Source organism: Perna viridis, chromosome 6 (genome assembly GCF_037379345.1).
Source record: "Perna viridis isolate PV_CMFRI_1.1 ecotype Kerala chromosome 6, ASM3737934v1, whole genome shotgun sequence".
In the NCBI taxonomy this organism is placed as follows: domain Eukaryota; kingdom Metazoa; phylum Mollusca; class Bivalvia; order Mytilida; family Mytilidae; genus Perna; species Perna viridis.
The window spans coordinates 9831906-9846619 of NC_142450.1; the positions used below are offsets into that span (position 1 = coordinate 9831906).

A 14714-nucleotide genomic window follows, 5' to 3' on the forward strand; every position below is an offset into this window, starting at 1 on the left:
TTTGTGTACCCATCTGTCATATTTCATATTGTAATAGTTTTTCGTTTCAAATGAACTAAAATTAAGTAGGGGACATTCGTTAGTTTGGTACTGTGTGTTCAGTTTATGTTCCCTTTGAGTGTAATGATAAAGCAAAATGCCGTTTGCTACATGTAGCATCAAGTGAAACAACCTAATTACGATTTCAGCTAGACATAGGACTCAAAATCATTAGTATGGTTCTTGATTGCTTTGTTAGGCGTTCATTCGCTGAGTTATATCACCATCGGTTCCTGCTTGTTTCTTAGTTTATAGATTTTATAATGAGGTAAAATTTGGAATTATGGTATATTATACAGATACAATTGCAAGTATAACATTTGCAGTACATGATATCACTGAAGCCCTAACTTAATTATTGGAGTTCTTGTTCTTCACGGGGACAAAAAAAATGAATTATAGCGAAAGGGTGTTCCCCCAAAGGAACGGATAAACAGAGAATCATAAGAATTGTATCAATTTCCATCTTAGACCACCAACATAGTACCATAATGAGTCAGATATTGCGAATTAATCGGACCTCCGCATAGGACTTGACACACTATTTATGAATTCATTATTTTGTGGATATAATGGAAATGTTGTGGGTCAAAGTCGAAATGTTTTATCGGATCTATACAATTAATGCAATCGCAATCTTTAAGTGTGCCTTCTTATAAGTAAGAAACAAACATTCCCATTTGTTAAGCATGTGTACTTCTTTTCAAAGCAGTGTTTTGGCACACTTATAATTTCTTATTAGCTAAACCACTTATCCAACCCTTTCTTTTTATATGCCTAAATGTTTTGTCGACTAAAATTTCTTTCAACCCCATACTAATCATCTCTCAAATCTACTAGTCTAAGTACTTGATGTCGAAACCCACTGTGGTCGGTAAACATGTATGGGTTTCATACAATTGATGAAAATTGGCTTAAAAGAGTAATCAAGGGAACCAAGGTTATGGCGTTTATCAAAAGAATGCAATCCAGGGACAAAGACCAGACATGAAAAAACAGACATACACAACAAAGTAACTAAAATCATACATACAAAGTAACAAAAGCAAATGAGCAACTCGGACTTCAAAGTGGGAGCATTGACCAGGTGTACCGGTAGGGTAAGCATTCTCTGTTTTTCTATAAAACACCCGCCGAGTTGCTCATAAAAAGTCAAGTCCGGGGTAGACAAACGAGGAAAGGAAAACTATGACCCGTTGAATAAATCAGTTTTCATGGTGCAGATGGATACACCATAACGATCCACGAGGTCATGATGACGATCATAGAACTTCTGTAGTGATGACTTCAATCTTGTAGCAACATAACCCTGTCCCTGTTGTTACTCTTCACTAGAAAGAAAAATAAACACCGTTGAAAATCCAGGTCTCGGTCGTTAAAATAGTTAAACGATCATAAAAATAAATCATGTTGGGTTTCAGAAATGAAAAAAAATCCACTAAAAATTGATGTGTATGACCACCAACATGATTTCTCTGCACTTTATTGCACTTCCATTTAGAATTATTAAGAAGTACATATTTGACACACCTTTTTTTAACCAATGAAAGTACAACTAAGTACATTTGCTGTAATATTTTGATTCTATACTTTATTTTTTTAAGGAGAGTGTTATTTAATACTATTTTGTAAATGTATTCGTGATTTGTTAAGGGTACGATTCGATTGAGTTTTTTTTTGTTCATTGACAATAGAAGGGCAATGAGCAGATGACTTGCATTACAAAGTTTATCAATGGGTCAATTGTTGTTTTTATACCATTAAAATCAGAACATGTTCAATAGCAATAAAATACGAAATACGGAACTACAATCATATAACTGTTTTCGATGGAGGATAATCTACGTAGAAAGAATAGAGTTTCATTATTTGATTTTAAGTGTTGCTCAGAGGATGAAACTTTGCGCATGCGGACGGTGAGACTCACTAGAACTAATATAAATAAAGAACCAAAGTCTTATTATAGACAGAGACATGTCGAGAAGAAATCTCACGGATCAAATTCGAAAATTGATTTTGAAAACGAGAAGAAGCGTCCTAATAACCAATATCAAATGGATAAAACTGGAGAATTTCGTCAAACCGATCCTCAATCCGCTGAACATGGTGATAACCAATCTTTAAAAAGTAATAAAATCGAAGATTGTGATCAATCAGAGCATAAGAACGAATCACAGCAGGAAGATAATTCCAAAAAAGATTATAGGACTGAAAATATTGACAGTACTAACGTTACAAATGATTACATGAAGGAAAAGGTTAATCGCAATAAAAATTATCATGCCAATCTTCCATACAACACCAAAACTTCCGATGGTATTGACGAAAACAGCACAAGTGTCAAAAAAGCCTACATTGAATGCAAGCAAAGAAGAACAATAAGCTCTGTTAAAAGTATGAAAAGCAAAAAGGAGAGTAATGGTAAAACTATCGTCAAAATAGAGGACATAAATCTTGTAAACAACCAGGTCAATCATACTGCAGACATAATACAGTGTACATGTTGTTCCAGTGGAGATATATTACGAATAAGGACTGTCCAAAAGCAAAAATTGGGAGGAAAAATGGCAGCAGACTCTGGAGGAATATTATCTAAATCTTATGACGAAAGCTTGAAGAAACCAATTCATCGAGAATCCTTGAATGGAAAGGACAGAAGGGTTTCCAAAGTGAAAACAACCCCATTTCCAATCAAACTTTTAAGTTGTGTGTGCATTGAATGTATTTGTCCAGGCAACAAAGTTTCTGATGTAAAAAGGGCATATAAATCTAATACGACCCCAGAAATTCCAATGAATGGTAAAAATAGTCTGAACACTAACAAATTTAAACCTCGCGACTCAGCACCAGTCCGAGAAGAAAAGTATACAGCAGGAACAGTATGGGACACGAGAAATACTAAACCAATGGAGAAAACCGTAATTGTTAGTGACGTTAATGATTGCTGTTGTTCATTTATATGTCTACCTACAAAGACGTCCAAACAAAATCAAAAAGTTGATTCATATTCCGCTAACAACCGTGAAAGAGTAGCTGAAATAGAAAGGATTCATGAAAACACTAATGTTCGAAATCGACTAAATACTAAACCACGTAAGAAAAAAAGGCGAAAAAAGACGAAGAAACGATTGGAATATGATATTCCAGAACCTTATTTAGAACTTGGTTATGAAAAAGTAATTGTTCTAGGGGAAGGTAAAGGTGAGACAACAAAACATGAGGATTCAATTACTTACGAAAATACATATACCAATTCAAAATCTGGGAAACAAAATGGCCAAATACAAAAAGTTGTGCTTTTCACAAACAGAACGCCTGACGGACATCGATTGAAAGAACAGTATGATAATGTGTATGATAACTATTTACATGCAAAGTACACATCCAGTGATGACCGTAGATTTGAGGAACCGAAACCTACAACATGTGGTATTCCATTTGAGAATAAAGATTCAATTATAAATGGCGTATTCCACGGATCGCAAGCAAAACATTTGAAAAAAACTTCCCAAGGAACGAACTTCAGGTCCAAAGCTGCTTATGTTCCAACTGACAGTTGTCGTACTTCTTCTAATGCTGATGTCTCTAGATCCTTAGAAAGAAGTCATTCCCTGGCATTACAAGAAAAAAGATTAGATTGTAAAACTCCTTGTGTCAAAGCTGTTGAGACGAAAATGAAAGTATCAACAAAAACCGACACTAGTAAAACCAAGTGCAACGTCTGGATGATGAAATCACCAACTTCGGAATGCTTACATAAAGAAAATGATTCATGTCATGTAGACCCAAGTACCCAGTCAGGCAGGAAAAACTGTTCTAAAATAAAGCATGCCAGTGATTCTGAATGGAGTATAAAACCATTAAAAAACAAAAGTCAAGCGTCGCTAAACTCTACTACCATTGACAAAGCAAACTTTGTTCATATAATAAAAAAGCAGACGGTCTACGATCGTGAAAATAACATCAATTACACCGAAGTTGATGATAATGCAAACTGTAAAAAAGAAATAAAAGTTAAGTGGACCAACTTTGAAATGACAAAAAATGAAAACTATTCCAAGAAAAAGTTACACAGTTCTAGCAAAACTATGCACCAACAGCAAAATTCCAAAAAGAAAACTCGGGTAGAAGATAATAGCCTGGAGACAGTTGATATTCATGACATAGGAGTCATTCTCAAACCACCGCATCACTCATACAAGCCTCCGCCATCGAAGGTAAACAAAATCATGTCTCTTAAATAATATTTAGTATAATGAAGAGTAACCATGATTTTTAAAGGTTTTTCGTGTGTGATTTTGTGTTTTATAGTAAACATGGTGTTTTTATTTATTCATTTATTTACTTTTTGATTAGAAATTTTATTTCTGTACTTTAGTTATTACCGCACACATTATTTAACAAAACAATACAACGTCTGACAAAATACATATAAAATTCATTTTGAGCCCACGGCTGAACTTGTTTATCGAACAGGCAGCACATATTTTTCTTAATGCAAATATTACACACTTTCATTTTCCTCTTATTTGTAGAAATACCACAATAAGTCCGTGAGAGTAGTAGATGAGTGGAGCAATGTACACGACTATTTTGAACGACTCAATCTAAAGAAGAGAAAAGGGCATAAACGGACATCAAGGGGCAAAGCTTATCTTAACTTGAAATCTCAGTACAAACCACCAGCAAAACAATTAAAAGAATAACTACTACTACTACAGCACGTTGGTAACGCGGATCCAGGAGTCGTCCTCTCCTTATATAAGGAAAGCTTTGTTTGTTAAATAACACTATAACAATAAAGTTGAAAATAATAGCACTTTCCGCGCATCCGATACACCCGTCATTTTCGTGCATTATAAAACTGACTGTTCCTTTAGGTTACAGACCACCAATTCAACCAATGAGCATTTGGAACGTACGCAAAAATAGTCCTACGCAGAAATTACCCCTGTTCCTCATAGTGCTGTGAGAAAGGTTCTCATCTCATTTAAAAAATTTAAACAGTTTCTGAAAGGAAAAACATTTCTGTACATTTTATAGGTGCATTTTGCTTCTTGTGATGTGAAGCCTAATCTCCATAATGATTTCTAAATATTCCCCTATCTTGTGAAAACACTGGGATTCCCTATGCTATTTATAGACACTTCACTTCCGGTGACCAGTACTGCACTGCAAGTCTGCTAACCCCACATGACATTCTGAGGATTGTGAGCTGACATATGTAGAATCATGCTGATATATTAAAGTTAAGGTAAAGTCCAGAGAAGCCATTGAATATTGTGAAATTAGCATAGAAGCCTATGGGAAGTGGAATTAGTGGTTTTTAGCCTTAAGCTGAGGCCATGGCAAAATGATAAGTTTCTTGGAATAGCTTTAAACTATTTGAAGATCTTGTAAACTTTGCTATGAGAGGAATACACTACAAAAATCCTTCAAAATATGCATTTTTTTAAGTTATAGGTCCAAATTATGGAAAATTGGTCTTTTTGGCTGAATTTTATGTCCTATCTTGTGAAAAGTGTAGAAAATTTAGTAAAAATATCAAATATTTAACTTTGAGGGCTATATTTACTTAAATATGGTGGTAATCAGCACTTGAAATCAAGTTTTGTGTAAATTTGAGCAAAAATTTGATTAGAAATGAGAAAAAACTCACTTTCATTACTGCGGTTAAGGACATATAAGCATTTCCCTATGGCAACATGGAAAATGCATTTTTGAGTACTTTTTTTGCTTTAGGTGCCCTTTACTTGTCACGTTTTATTGTGAAAACACTGTATTTACAAATTTAAAGCCAAAGATATCACCTTTTGCGAAAATTTAAAGATTTAGGGTTTTGACATGTGATCAAGAAAAAGGGGGAGGCATGTCAGAAATAAATTTTTAAAAATAGACCAATTTTTCAGAAAATGACTACTTTTAAAGGCTATCTCGTTATTAATATTGTTAAAAAACAAGTTGTGATTGATTTTTTTTATTTGAAAAGTCAGAAAAAGTTCTTTGCAAATATTTAATGCATCTAAGTATGGTAGAATATTGTCACTTTTTTGCTCGCGCAACTTGGTTACCCTATATTTAAAAATCAAATATTTAAAAAAGTGCTTGTCACATTTCACTGAAACTTTGCAAATGCATTCAGTATGTGTATAGGAAGATACTTGTATAGTTATTTATTTTTTCTAAGACAGAAAGTGACTGTTTAGGTTACAGACCACCAATTCAACCAATGAGCATTTGGAACGTACGCAAAAATAGTCCTACCCAGAAATTACCCCTGTTCCTCATAGTGCTGTGAAAAAAGTTCTCATCTCATTTAAAAAAATTTAAACAGTTTCTGAAAGGAAAAACATTTCTGTACATTTTATAGGTGCATTTTGCTTCTTGTGATGTGAAGCCTAATCTCCATAATGATTTCTAAATATTCCCCTATCTTGTGAAAACACTGGGATTTCCCATGCTATTTATAGACACTTCACTTCCGGTGACCAGTACTGCACTGCAAGTCTGCTAACCCCACATGACATTCTGAGGATTGTGAGCTGACATATGTAGAATCATGCTGATATATAGTCCTCTGCAGGTTAAAGTTAAGGTAAAGTCCAGAGAAGCCATTGAATATTGTGAAATTAGCATAGAAGCCTATGGGAAGTGGAATTAGTGGTTTTTAGCCTTTACTTGGTTTAATTGTCGTTTTCGTGCTAACATATATACTCAATACTGTTAGACCTGTCTTGCACTTGTATGTGGTATTCGTAATGCATGACGGTATAGTCATTGGCTATCATTTAGGGTCCCTCACGGACGGTGTAAAGCATCAAAGCGTTTATACAGTCTCCCGGCTTAATCATACCCGTGAATGTCGGTCATGGTGTATTCGGGGAAATTAGTTGTCCACGTTCATTCATTAAATTAATTAAAAGCATCACTCGTGATTTTATGTCGATCCGTGACCTAGTGATCCAATTTGTGATCTGCACGCTGTACAGCCTACAATATCTGCTGAATTTTTTATCCAACAGAATACTATTTGGGATAAAATCGACACTTTCCAGTACAAAAGATAATGTTATGTTTCCGATCACCACTCTAAAATTTTGTAGAGTCGGAAGGTATGGATTTATTTTCATTTTTATTTAAATTTTTGAAACGAAATAAGTCATAGTGACACCAAATCAGAATACAATGAAAACCAAATATGCAAAGACTAAACATGTAATAGACTTAGTCTATGGCCTAATCCCTTTTTTGGATTCGGCGCTGGAGATAATATTATTTTTTGTTTTGACGGCCCCGGTGTTGGTCAAAACAAAAAAATATTTAAAGCGCAGAAAAAGGGATTATCCACGGCCAAGAGCACACTCCCGGCATGTGTGTTTACAATCAATTATAAATAGATAGAGGTTATGTACATTTAAAATTACAGTGTACATGTAAGTGCTCCAACGATTTTTAGTTTGCTATATATGTACATGTCAAACTACATGTACTGAAAACCCTTCATATGATTTTTAATTTTATCATTTTTGTTTATTACTTCATGCCAATTAAGTAAAGTTGCACATGTACATAAAAACATAATTTAGTCTCCTTCATACTTAAATATTGTACACGTAAAAATAACTAAGTTTTATTGAATTGTTAAGAAGATTTACAGGATTTAATGAAATAGAGATTTTAAAGTAAAGTTAATGTCAGTGTTTTGCTGAATGTACATGCAGGTTATGTTGGTTCTGAAACCAAATAATACTGGCAATGCCTCCGGATATATTGTATACAGCTGCAAAACAAATACTGTAGTATACAGTTTTTGTCCAAGAAAACATTTTTTTCAGCCTAGAAATGTATATAACTATTTAGAAGTTGATGAAATTGTTTGATACAAGATTAAGTTGAAATATTGATTTTGAAGTGTGAGCTGTTGGCCAGTATGGATGGATTTAGCCTTAAAATCCTTCGTGTACCGGTATTGTAATTTTGTTTCATAAGAATTTCGAATGTTCTCTGTTGAGTACATGACTGTAACTGAGAATTTTTTTCATTATGCAGTTTTATTCTCTTTTGCTAGAGAACCGTTTTAACTAGGACGAATGTAAAAACAAAGACCTTATAGATGTAAATTCTTAGCAAATCACACACTACTAATTTGGTCCTAAGGAAGAGTAATTGACAGGCTTTTTAGGGAATTGGAAATGGAGCATGTTCAAACCCAGAATCTGCCGATATATAGGCTATAAACTACTAATTCCACTTCCCATAGGCTTCTATGCTAATTTCACAATATTCAATGGCTTCTCTGGACTTTACCTTAACTTTAACCTGCAGAGGACTATATATCAGCATGATTCTACATATGTCAGCTCACAATCCTCAGAATGGCATGTGGGGTTAGCAGACTTGCAGTGCAGTACTGGTCACCGGAAGTGAAGGGTCTATAAATAGCATGGGAAATCCCAATGTTTTCACAAGATAGGGGTATATTTAGAAATCATTATGGAGATTAGGCTTCACATCACAAGAAGTAAAATGCACCTATAAAATGTACAGAAATGTTTTTTCTTTCAGAAACTGTTTGAATTTTTTGAATAAAATGAGAACTTTTTTTCACAGCACTATGAAGAACAGGGGTAATTTCTGCGTAGGACGTTCCAAATGCTCATTGGTTGAATTGGTGGTCTGTAACCTATATGTATATGTTTAATATAATAGTGTCACCGTAAAAAAATGCGATCGTACATGTATATTGGTATGGTGCTGACAGCGATGTCCGTGTCGTCGTCGTCCATATTCACTTGGTTTTCGTGCGATGACTTTAGTTAATATGGTTGATCAATTGTTATGAAATTTTTTTATGAAATTTATATTATAACTACTAAAGGAAGGCTCCTGTTTAATTTGGAGTCAGGCCCCTACCATTTTAAAAAAAGGGTCATCCATGTAACTGACAGATACCACACTGTTGGTTTCTGTTAACTTTTAAAAAAATCTGAGAGTCCAGAATTAGAGGAACAAATTTTACCAAGCTTACCTACATAAAGTGAAATTGGCAAGTTCAACACATGCAAGTACACCTTCAAGAAAGGAGCATTGCAATATGTATATGACTTGTCTTATGGTTATGGTAAGCCATTGGGGAGTTTATTCCCCATTTATTGATATCAGTAGATATTTAGTTACATATGTTAATGGATATTTATCAACATGTGTATAATTCATTATTGATAACAACAAATGGAGGTGTTTTCTAGACAATGCAAACACATTCAAGACAAAATGTATATATGTTCAAATCTGCTCTTTGGGCAATACCAGTCTGCGTTCATACATGTTATATAGGAAAAATACTGAAAATCACCGGAGCATTCCTTCTCGTTTTAGAATTTCTGGATCCGCTGCTAGTATAAATAGATCAAGGTTTAAAATGATTAATCTCACCATTGTATCTTGTATGATTATCAAATGACACACAGCCAGTCTTTCTACTGACTCATTTAATTTGAAATTTCAAAATGATGGATTTAACCATGTTTGTTATGTAAGGGGATATTCCTTTCGTTAAATCATTGATAGAATTGAATATCAACCATCAGAACACAGCTTTACTTGAACGAACAAAAGGATACTCATTTGAAAATGAATATGTAAAAAACGTGCGATTTGTACAATTCAAATGATGTTCTTATTGGTATCTTCGAATTGTAATACTTTTAGAAGAATAATGCTATTAAAATGTCTACTTGCTTTAAATAACATGCGATATTGTCTGTTATTAAATGGAGGAAAATGGTTAAACGTAAATTATTATGCACCAATCTAATCATCCTCCCGAGTTTTGCGTCCACCCTCGCTCCTTCAAACCCCTGACCTCACTCGTTCATAATTTGCGGTTATCGTCCAGCAAATTCCGATCGGTTGCTTCTCCGGGTGCGAAGCACCAATGAAAATTGATTTGACATAAAATGTCTGTGGAAAGGTAAACAATGATACGAGTAACTGATAGTTGTAAGATGTCACAAATGATTCAATATGACGAAAAATGATAACTGTAGATTCTGTTTAGAGTCTTTAGCGAAATAAATTGACGTTATGTGTATGTAGCCATTTTTGTAAATTATATCGAAGAATTTCTATTACGAGTGACTTGATTGGATTTTGGATCCGGGTTAAATTTAGGTAACTCACTAGATGACGCTGGACGGTACCCGCTAAATATGAATGAGTGATGTCAGGGGTTTGAAGGAACGAGGGTGGACTCAAAACCCTGACTTGGGAGGATGCAATCTAATAGGATCGTTATCACAAAGACAGTAAAATGATCACAACAAAGTTGGGGTACAAAACAGGCCGGGATCTCTGTTTATCAATATTGAGTACATATGATAAATCATAAAGTAGTTGTCAATGCAATGTGTAACTATACAATACCGAGCATTTATAAAATCACTGAATTATACTTCAAGTATGTATGGGTACTGCAAAACTATGGAACGCCTAAACTGTCTGATGAGATTCACATTTGTTTATGTGTTGTCAATTTTATATTACTTGCTGTGGTTTTATAATTACATGTGGTCATTTTGTATTTACGTTATGTAGGAACATCTTTACATTATGTCGTTTTGTCTTTACGTTCTGCTATTTCGTCTTTACGTTCTGTCATTTCGTCTTTAGGTTCTGTAATTTTGTATTTACATTCTGTCGTTTTATGATTACGTTATGTCAACATATATTTACGTTATGTGGATTTATCTTTACGTGCAGTGGTTTTCTTATAACGTGAGGTCGTTTCATCTTTACTTTATGTCGATCTCTAAATACTTTATGTGCATTTTCTTTTCTTTACGTGCGGTGATTTCTTCTTTACGTGATGTGGACAAAAATTTCATGATGACGTGTGACCCCGGAACTTTTCGATCCGGTGTAAACTTCAAATCAGTCCGTAAAATGCAAAATAGACGTCACAAAGCCGATTAGAAAAATGCTGAACGAAATATACTTGGGCAGTCTATCCAGTCACCCTAGAGTGTTTATTCTATAGTAAAAATAGCTTATTTGTTATTTACGTTCAATATGATCACAATTGATACACCTGGGACTCTGTTGATGACTTGTGGCGATTTTCGTAGTCAGAATATATTTTTTTAACCAAAAACATGGGAATTTCGACTCCCGCGAAAATTTGCATAAAATCGACTTTACAAGTTATTGCGTGACTTAATTCATTTTCTACATTAATAAACCACCAAAACTAATTTTCAAGAAAGAATTTTCCAAAAAAAAAATTGAAAATATTACCCCTACCCCTAGAAAACTGGTCTCAGTATCAAACATAATTTTCATTCACAGCATACCGACACTGTAAAACTCATATTTTAGGCATTCATAATTAAGATAATGATTTACTAAACATATCCGATCAATTCAAGCGTTTGAATTTCTTTATGAATTTTCCCTTTTTTATGAAAATAAAACACATTATTGTCGCCTACGCTCTTTAAATTAGCAAATATGTTGGATGCATCGATAATGAAAGCAATCGCCCGCAACATGCCCAGTGTACGCCGTTTATATGTTAAAAATTAACATTTTGGTTCATGTTGAGTTTTTTTTTTCATGGGTAGGGGTGGTAATTTTTGCTTGGAAAAGTTCAAACATTAATTACCTGGCCGATTTGAAAGCTTAGACACTATACAAATCTACTGTATCACACAAAAGCTTATTTAAACTACGGTATTCTGAAAAAAAAAAGATAATTACGGGTGATATAGAAGAAATTCTGTAAATTCTACTTTTTACGATTTTATAGTAATTGTAACCCTATAAAAAATCACACGCCTGAATTGTTCAGATATTTTGGGCAAATAATCATTTTTAAATTATGAATGCCTAAAAAATGAGTTTCACAGTGTCGGTATGCTGTGAATGAGAACTATGCTTGATATTGAGACCAGTTTTTCCGGGAAGGGGTTAAATTTTAAAACATTTAAAAAAAATCTTTCTTGAAAATCAGTTAATGGTGGTTTATTAATTCAGGAAATTTAATTTCTATCGAATGATTCAAAATTTGAGACTTTTCAGTCAAGTAATATCTTGTAGGGTCGAAGTTATGCGACTTTTTACGGGAATATTGAAATTCCCATTTTTGCATTTTTTTTTTTATTATTATTTTTTGTTTTGGTTTATAAATTCTGACTACGAAAATCGCTACAAGTCACCAACGGAATCCAAGAAGTATCAGTTGTGAATATCCAAAACATAAATAACAAATACTAGTAAGCCATTTTTTACTGAAGAATAAATACTCTAGGGGTTTTGACATTGAAAACGATGTCAATTTAAGCCATTTCTATGAGACAGAGTTCCATTGTATTCATTTTGATACAAAACCCAAGTGTTACCGCAACTTTCTTGGTATCATTGTAAAGCTGAGACATTTGGCAGCATATTGATACATACATATGTGAATTTACTTCGTTTTGCAAAAAAAAAAGAAGTTATGAATATAAAAAAAGTAAACAAGATGCTCAAGGACCCTAAATAGCTCACCTAGTTATTATTTTTTTTACTCTAACTTTAAGGAGCTGTCCGATAATTTCGACTCAATGAACACTTTGGCATGAATGCCTAAAATACGAGTTTCACAGTGTCGGTATGCTGTGAATGAAAATTATGTTTGATACTGGGACCAGTTTTCTAGGGGTAGGGGTAATATTTTTAACATTTTTTGAAAATTCTTTTTTGAAAATTAGTTTTGGTGGTTTAGAGTCGAATTTATGCAAATTTTCGCGGGAGTCGAAATTCCCATGTTTTTGGAATTAAAAAAAGATATTCTGACTACGAAAATCGCCACAAGTCATCAACAGAGTCCCAGGTGTATCAATTGAGATAATATTGAACGTAAATAACAAATAAGCTATTTTTTACTATAATAGAATAAACACTCTAGGGTGGCTGGATAGACTACCCAAGTATATTTCGTTCAGCATTTTTCTAATCGGCGTTGTGACGTCTATTTTGCATTATACGGACTGATTTGAAGTTTACACCGGATCGAAAAGTTCCGGGGTCACACGTCATCATGAAATTTTTGTCCACATCACGTAAAGAAACCACATCATGTAAAAAAGAAATCACTGCACGTAAAGAAAAGAAAATGCACATAAAGTATTTAGAGATCGACATAACGTTAAGATGAAACGACCTCACGTTATAAGAAAACCACTGCACGTAAAGATAAATCCACATAACGTAAATATATGTTGACATAACGTAATCATAAAACGACAGAACGTAAAGACGAAATGACAGAAAGTAAAGACGAAATAACAGAACGTAAAGACAAAACGACATAATGTAAAGATGTTCCTACATAACGTAAATACAAAATGACCACATGTAATTATACAACCACAGCAAGTAATATAAAATTGACAACACGTAAACAAATGTGAATCTCATCAGACAGTTCAGGCGTTCCATACAAAACACTGAAACAGGATAACATGGTTTAACAGATATACTTTTTGCTGTGTCAACATCGTAGGTGTGTATAAAACAAGCTTATCGATAGTCCGAATTTCCTCTGACTCTGCAACCCTCCTCTTTTTTATTTGGATATTGATATGTCGGGTTGGGGTCAGAACGATGTGCCATACAAAAAGTTGGAGATTTAGAGTAGGCGGAGCTTGTTACCTTTGGAACGGAACGGAGCAGAAACGATTTTTAAAACCGGAATCTAACAGACTATTTCAAAATTCCGCTGAAAAATTACGTCTCCGCTACCCTTCCGTTCCTAAAGTAACAAGCTCCGCCTACTCTCTATTACGGTTTAAAATGTCAACAAAACAGAGTCTCTCGTGGAAAATTATCGAAATTTCAATAATAAATGTAATTTTTGTAGCAAATTTGGTATCAGCATACAGGAAAATAATTCCGGAATCGAACTAGGTAGGTGTGACATGCACAATTTCAATTTGAAAGTCGTTACAAGCGGTTTAAGGGCGATACTCCGCGGTACCGCTAAATCTCCAACTTTTTGTATGGCACATCGTTCTGACCCCAACCCGACATATCAATATCCAAATAAAAAAGAGGAGGGTTGCAGGGTCAGAGGAAATTCGGACTAGCTTATCGAGAGTGACATAATCATACTTCATCAATATCACAAAGCAAGACACCATCAAGAAATACAAAAACAACCTATAATGATTCTTCCGAGGTTTTGACGTATGCATCGTATAATGAAATTACGGTACAAACATTTTAAAATATTGAACAAGAAAAATATTCTAAGACATATGCATGAACGCTTGCATCACAACAAAATAACCATATTTTGGAAACTAAGATACAAAGTACTACAAATCAATGTATTTCGATAAAATTAGAAGATGTTGCTGAATGACGCAAACATACAAAACGAAGATTGTCGCGATCCGTGTCTCCAATTAAATTATGGTGACGATCATCAAACTTCGGTTGTGATTATTGCCAATTGAATTACGATAATGTCAACTAAGTTTAAACAAATTACTGTCTTCAAATCTTTTTGACAGTATCATAGTTTTAATAACATATTCAGCGTATATATCACATACACGACAGTAATGAATCAACTATGAAATATATACTCTATAGGCTTGAGATATTGGTATACAGCCACTAAGAAAGGGGGA

At 34.0% G+C, this 14714-nt stretch overlaps 1 protein-coding gene across 1 annotated transcript; it reads left to right on the forward strand.

Annotated features, from left to right (window-relative positions):
- The first annotated feature begins 1827 nt into the window (after positions 1 to 1827).
- Positions 1828 to 4858, forward strand: LOC148613572 (uncharacterized). Its single transcript, XM_088586978.1, has 2 exons — positions 1828 to 4256; positions 4575 to 4858. Exons 1-2 carry the CDS (start codon positions 1869 to 1871, stop codon positions 4743 to 4745), a joined length of 2559 nt encoding a protein of 852 aa, XP_088443104.1. The 5' UTR covers positions 1828 to 1868; the 3' UTR covers positions 4746 to 4858.
- Positions 4859 to 14714: the final 9856 nt, after the last annotated feature.

Bases quoted from the DNA above. Each gene is read 5' to 3' on its own strand.
- LOC148613572 (XM_088586978.1), top strand. From the start codon at position 1,869: ATGGAGGATAATCTACGTAGAAAGAATAGAGTTTCATTATTTGATTTT. The intron at 4,257-4,574 runs GTAAACAAAATC...TCTTATTTGTAG, and splicing joins ACAAGCCTCCGCCATCGAAG to AAATACCACAATAAGTCCGT.